This window comes from Zerene cesonia, chromosome 5 (assembly GCF_012273895.1).
Source record: "Zerene cesonia ecotype Mississippi chromosome 5, Zerene_cesonia_1.1, whole genome shotgun sequence".
Classification (NCBI taxonomy): Eukaryota; Metazoa; Arthropoda; class Insecta; order Lepidoptera; family Pieridae; genus Zerene; species Zerene cesonia.
Window position 1 is genome coordinate 1277912 of NC_052106.1, and position 7086 is coordinate 1284997.

General features: G+C 38.9%; 1 protein-coding gene across 1 annotated transcript in view; it reads right to left on the minus strand.

Moving 5' to 3' along the window:
- Positions 1 to 7086, minus strand: part of LOC119840155 (protein bicaudal C homolog 1) — an 18113-nt gene that overhangs the window by 6329 nt on the left and 4698 nt on the right. Inside the window, exons 4-11 of the mRNA XM_038366668.1 lie at positions 6870 to 7019; positions 6091 to 6204; positions 5631 to 5756; positions 5002 to 5220; positions 4250 to 4418; positions 2922 to 3091; positions 2313 to 2502; positions 1216 to 1298 (exon numbers count right to left, since the gene is read on the minus strand). Coding sequence (XP_038222596.1) covers positions 1216 to 1298; positions 2313 to 2502; positions 2922 to 3091; positions 4250 to 4418; positions 5002 to 5220; positions 5631 to 5756; positions 6091 to 6204; positions 6870 to 7019 — 1221 coding nt within the window. The remainder of the gene's footprint in view (positions 1 to 1215; positions 1299 to 2312; positions 2503 to 2921; positions 3092 to 4249; positions 4419 to 5001; positions 5221 to 5630; positions 5757 to 6090; positions 6205 to 6869; positions 7020 to 7086) is intronic.

A 7086-nucleotide genomic window follows, 5' to 3' on the forward strand; every position in this document is an offset into this window, starting at 1 on the left:
AACATTTGAAATCCTTAAATTATCTATTTTTCCTAATTATCTAGCAACTCACCCATGTCCACCAGCACGAGGGATATATATATTCGTAATTTCGTTTCAGCGGCACTACGGTGTATGCGCGTGCGCCGGTGCGCGGACGTTATATACCCGCGGGCGCGGGGTGAACGCGCGCGTATATATAGACCGAACACTAACATATTGGACGCAAATGTTATGCGTTGTGTTTTTTTTGTTAGCTAGCTAGCTTGGCGCGGCTTTGTCTGTGTTTAAAAACGTAGGTTCCTCCGAGATCAAGCTGTGTATATTTGGAAGGAGTATTCAGTGTGTAGTTAAATTTATGTAGGCAAAGCAACGGACGTAATTCAAAGTCATGTCTTTTAATTATTTGGGCGTCATAATGTTTATATTAAAATATCGAAAATAAGACAGAAATGCCAAATACCATTTCTCTTATATTATGCCTAGCTAGAGCCTGCGGACACACGCGCAGATCTACTCACGTGCTGCGGCTTCACACGCCTGGTTAAAAGTAGTAATGTAGGCATGAAGTATATACAGAGTTAATTTCGTATTTATTATTTTAGTAGGGAGTCCTTACTTGTGATTAAAAGCTTGTCCCAGCTTTGCCTGTGATAAAAATAGCCTATATTACTCAGTGATGATCTAACTCTCAATTGGTAATATTGAAAAAATTTAGAATTTTCAAATTTAGTACATTTAGTTATTGGATCAACGTCAGATGTGCCTAATTAATTTTGTGGTCCAGCATGCAATGACGGCACATAGTTTGAATGTTTGGCCATCCATTACAGTCACGTAGATACATATCCTTTGTTGGACATGTACCTATCTACGTGATTCCTGAATGCCAAAAGCTATATGTACGACGGACGAACCGAAAGCGGACCACTAGTGTTATATAAAAGTTTATTATTTAAATAAAATTGCATGATGTCCCATCATTAGCTTTTTTTAATTACTAGCTTATGCCCGCGGCTTCGCACGCGTTAAATTCGGAGTAGTATAATATATGTTATACATATAAACCTTCCTCTTAACACTATCTATTAAAAAAACATCAAAATCTGTGGTGTCATTATATAGATATACATATATACACATACATAGAGACAGATGCGGGAAGCGACTTTGGTATCACAGATAATATAATACTATACTAGAAACTGTTTAGTGGTTATATAATTTATCACTTACAGGTCTCCCGTCGTTGGGCACTTGCAAGTGCGGCGGCTGCATCATCATCGATGGCTGCATGTTGTTCATCTCGCTCGACATCGCTTAAATAAGAATTATTGTTTTAACAATTTCAATTTTAGATGTGGTATGTAAAGACTAAAAAAAAGCAGTGGTAGCTCAGTGGTGAGAACCTCGGACTTCAAAATCGATAAGTCGGGGTTCGAGACCGGGCGAGCGTGCAGGAAATAAATTGATTTTTCAATTTATCTGCGCATGTGGATAACATCACCACTGCTTAAACGGTGAAGGAATACATCGTGAGGAAACCGGCATGTCCAAGAATTAAAAGTTCGACGACATGTGACATCTGCCAACCCGCACTTGGCCAGCGTGGTGGATTATGGCCTGAACCCTCAAAGGAGGCCTGTGTCCCAGCAGTGGGAACATATATGGGCTGATGATGATTATGATGGAAATACTTAATATATTGTTGTGCTGAATATAAAATGGTTGTTTTAGAAAATTAGAGAGGAAAAATTTCCTGGTAGTAAGATATTGTTGTTCGTTATTTAAATAAAATAATGGTCACTCACATATTATGCACATCCAAAAGTTCCAAAATTCGACGGTTTATGGGGAATCTTAAAGGATTTTTAGTAATACATACCTTAGTACTTAGTTAAGTATGAAACTGCGTTAATTAAAAGGTGTATATGTGTACGTTGATTGTGAACTTGTAAATATTTATTAATAGTCAGCATTGCTCACAATTTATAGTATCCCCACGATAGTATGGGAAAATGCTAAATGTGGATTTACTCGAGCGTCTTGGAAACCTATTAGCGTTCGTATATTAAACTATAGCAGAAAAACGTCCTATAATTATTTCAACTAAAACGGTGAAGAAACGTCTTGTGATTACTTTATTGTAAAACTGCGCACCCACCAATATTAACAGCTCATACTTTCTGGAGGTACTTAGCAATAGGTAAGGTACCTTCCCTTACATTAATCTGACGCGCTCGAGTAAATCTCAAAATCCCCCCTTATGCTCCCCTAAGCTCCTACTCCTCCGCTAAGGCTCCTACTAAGCCTAAGAAATGCTGGTCACTCACGGTTCCAGGACTGCCCCTTGTACAGCATCTGGGCGGGCGGGAAGCGGAAGTGGTCGGCGCTGGGCTGCGGCGACGCCCACATCCAGCTGTGCAGCGGCGGCGTGGGCGACACCAGCCGCAGCGGGCTGTACGCCGGCGTCGCGGGGCTGTAGCCCCCCACCCCCACCCCCACCTGGAGAGGTGTGGCCAGCTGTGTGAGCATATACACTAGCTTCCGTAATAAATGGACTATCTAACACTGAAAGAATTTTTACAAATCGGACCAGTGATCACTGATATTAGAGCGTACAACCGAACAAACAAACTCTAGAGCGTTATCATTTTTAATTATTAGTATAGATATAGATCGGACAGACATATTATATGCATTAGGATATCCTGATCTAAAAATGATATGCAAAAATCTTAATTTTAACCGCCAATATTAATGTTTAGAATCAAATATCTCATGTAAGTGATTATGTCTTAATGGGAAAATATATCTAAAACCTAAATCTAATAATCTGAAAGTATTACCACAGATAACATAATACTTTACTAGACTATACTGGGTATTACCACAGATAATATAACGCTATACTGCTCGTGTTACCAAACTTAAATACTAACCTCATAGTAGGGCGAGCACGGTGAGTTGAGTGTGTGTGTGGGCGAGAATGGGTTAAAAGCGGTGAACTTGTGTGCGTTCAGTGTCGGAATGTTGTAGGATTCCGGGATCTCAGCGGTGATGGAGGACTCCTTGCCGCCGAGTAGTGCGCGACGAGCCTCGTAGATATCGCCTGGAACGTTTAATTAATGTAGGCTTTTATTATAGCAAAGTTTCCTTTTCCTCACCCTTTTCACTCCATTCCTTGTTTCCAGTCTTCATTGCTTTCTGTATAATATCCCCTTAAAAACGGGCAGGCATTACCTCTACGAATGTTCATGGGCGGTGGTTTTCATTTACCATCAAGTGAACCACCAACTCAGTCATCCGCCTATGGGTATAAAAAAATAATAAATAAAATCCCAGAGGCTAAACGAGGCGAGACAGAGATAAAGGCTAATTTACAATAGTCGAATTGAATAAATTCTAATAGTGTGGGCGCAATGACCCAAAGTCTTGAAATTGAATATGATATGAAATAGAGCCAGCGCCATCTTTTGCCAATTTTCAATCTAGAGTGTGCGCAGGACTTTACTTATTTCGTCTTTCCATCTGTATATAGGACGTCCAACGGGCTGGTGGTGGATGGCTGTTTTACCACAGTAAAGCATCTCGTTCCCATTGAAAGATCCTTGGAAATCCACTACGAATTTTTGTAAATTTTGATAGATGGCGTTTTATTCAAATCTGATAATTTTTACCACGCGAACGAAGTCGCGGACGCAAAGCTAGTATTTAAATAATGGGAAAACCTCCATTTTCTTTCTCTTGAAGTAACCTCCAAAGAAGTCTCAAACTAAACTCAAATTCATAAATCTTTTTTTTTTGTAAAGAGATATTGTAGTAGGTACAGTGTATTTTCACAAAATATAAATTCATACTTAGATTATAAATTATCTGAGCACTGCACTTTGACTCGATTTGGACGTACCAAAATATTAATGTAATAATGAGATTATTCGAAACTGTTTAATTTAAATATTTGCTTATTTTCATAAATAAGAATTTCTTCTGTTAAATATGATTTTAAATTATTCTATAACCAACAATAAGAAAATGATTATGTCTAAAAAATTTTGATTATCAACTAATATTAACTAGCTTTGTTTAAAAAAATGTCCGAAACACAATATCATGCCCGTCATGTGCACATTCTAAATTCAACAGTCATAATATCTTGTTTGTTACATTCCGATTTCAAATTTCGAAAACCATTTTTTTCTTTATGTACCTATCTGTTTGCCAACTTGTCAAATCACGTTCTAAATTCGAAATTCAAATACCGACTCACCAGCACACCGTTCTATGCCTTTGATGACCACAGACGCAATCCCTTGTTTCGGCTTCCGACGCACACTGATGTAGACGCTGTGCTTGTGCATCAAAGCATTGACCGCCTCGGTTTCTATGCGGCATGTTTCTTCCGGTACGTCGAATATTACCACCAGAGGAAGGCTGCCCTGTATAAAAAACAAAATTATAAATCAGGTACTTTTAGATGTTTTTCGACATGATATGTAGTTAGTAGATAGTAGATTAGTAGTTTTTCAATGCCTATAAATTACCACTTTTATATCAATGAAACTTCAACTGTTTTCCACACATTTACAGCGTCGCATACTGAATGAAGTATATTATTTTGAGATGCTCTCATGTTTATCTCATGATAAACTTATCTGAGAAATGTTTGTTCGAGATAATATACTATGTCAAGGAAGAATTCTTTAAGATTTCTGTATTTTGTTGCTAGGAGCTTAAACTACTTTTTTGAGCTGGTTTTTTGGTCATAACAGCTATATATAACTTAAAATTCGATATTATATTATCGCGTAATTGTTGCATTGTTCCACTTAACTATAACGCTAATGAGAAGTTTATATTACCCCACGTTATCAAAAGCTTCGTCTTTATAATAAATACATTATAAAAAATTATTTACCTTTATAAAACTTACATTTACTAAAAATATAAACGGTCTCTGACACCTAGTCAAAGCACAAAATGTCCCCATTAATTACCATAGTTATGTGGAACTAAACTCACCACGAGTTGCTGGCGAGCCTTGTACACATCCTTGATCTGTCCAGTGATGGTGACGCAACTCTTGCGCAGCGCCGGTATGTTGGGGTCGTCCGCGTCGGGGAACATGATCTGCGCGCCGCTCGACTGCATCATCACCTTCAGCTGCTCCGCCCCGCGGCCCACCACCACCGGGTGATGCATGGGCGATATCTCCAGGGTCATTTGGACTGACGTTTGGCTCTAGGGGGTTAAAAGGAAGAACATATTATTATGTTAACTGTGAACATTTTAAAGTGTCATTTATAATAGAGCTTGTTTACTAAATTATATCTCTGTAAAGCGCCATCTATTAACATCTGCTAGAACTTATAACCAACAAAATATTTTTCTAATAATTAAGATGAAGAGTGCGGGATGTGGAGATGGAAAATATTCCGCCACATGGCGTCCATACGATCCATTAGTGAGTTAACTTATAGATAAAAATTACATAAAATTCAACTACAGACGCAAATTCAAAAAAAAATATCCAGTATATCTAGAACCATTACGCCTTAAAATATACATCGAGCAAACATGCTTACCCACATGTTAACTATTAAATGCATGAAGTTGCTCCTAAATCTAGATTAAATTAAGTATTTACTCACAGCGAGCGGTCCACACATGTAGCTCATCAGCAAGCTAGTAGCCTCCATAGTAGCTTGCACTTCCCACTGGACTCCCTTCACCACTAGCAGGTTCGCGTGTAATTTGGGACGGTTTCGGATCATCACCTGCGATTTAAGTGATGATGATTTTACAAGTATTGTTTTGGTTGTTTTATTTTGTATAATTACGCTAATATGTCAGGTCTTATTATTGTATTACTAGACGCTCGTCCCGGTTCCAACCGGATATCAAGATCCTTGTTTTATCCCGAGGGAGCATTTAATCGGGATAAAAAGTATCCTATTACCCAACTCAGCTCATACCCTGTCTGTATACCAAATATCAACTAATACTTTTTACGTTGTTTGATGTTTTTTAATTTTTGTCCTGATTTTGTGTACTTGTCTGATCTATAAGAAAAAGTTCGTTTCTGTGTAAGTAACTAATCCAAATAAATACCTGCACATTATATTGTTCCTGTATCTGTTGGACGTAGGGCGAGTTGATGTCGGGCAGCGGTTGGGACGCAGACACTATGGGCAGCTCGAAACAGAACACCAGTGGGGTGAGAGCCTGCAATGTGATATGGAAATAATATATTAGTGACGTAATTGTATGTGAAAGTCAAGCACGCTTCGGGCACGATTCTTTGGGCCAGCTCGCGCCGGGGAAGTACTATACCCCCACAGAAAACCGGCGTGAATAGTAGCACGCTACTGTTCGGTTAGTGGGGGAACCGCTAGCCGGAGGCTCGTTCGTTTTCCTCATCCTAACCCGTCCATTCCTTCTTCATCACTTCATCATCATCTCTCCAGCCTATCCCCGTCCACTGCCACCTACACTACGTTTGCCTTGACGTGGTCTCCATTCGAGCACATGCCGACTCCATCGACCATCCATCTTTCCTTATCCTTTCCTTTGTGACTACTATCACTACTAGAAATGGTTTTAAAGTTCAAACCATCCATTACAATTTATCATATTATAATAATTCTTGAATTTTTTTGTATGTATCGAAATACGTAATGGAAATTTGCTTGCAAATTAAAAAATAAATTCATTTCCTACACGCTTGCCTGGTCTCAAACCCCCTTCTCGGTTTTAAGCCCAAGGTCCTCACCATTGAGCCACGACTACTCTCATAATTTATTAGCTTCCCATAAAATAATAAAAAATAAGTTTATTTGCCAGGTCGCTTTATTATCCTATATGCTGGATTATGAGTAAATTGAACTCACTCTAACTCTAGCCCTAGCCCTCTCGACCCTCTCCATATCCCCCGCAATGGACACTTGGTTGCTCTTCTCAACGGCGCTCGTCCGGTTCGAGTCCGGAAAGTGAATGTGGCACCCGGTTTCTTCCATCACCCGCTTTATTGTTAGACCACCCTGAACAAATATTTAATTATATTAATTTATCTTATACCTTTAAACGAGCAATTCTTGTATATATATA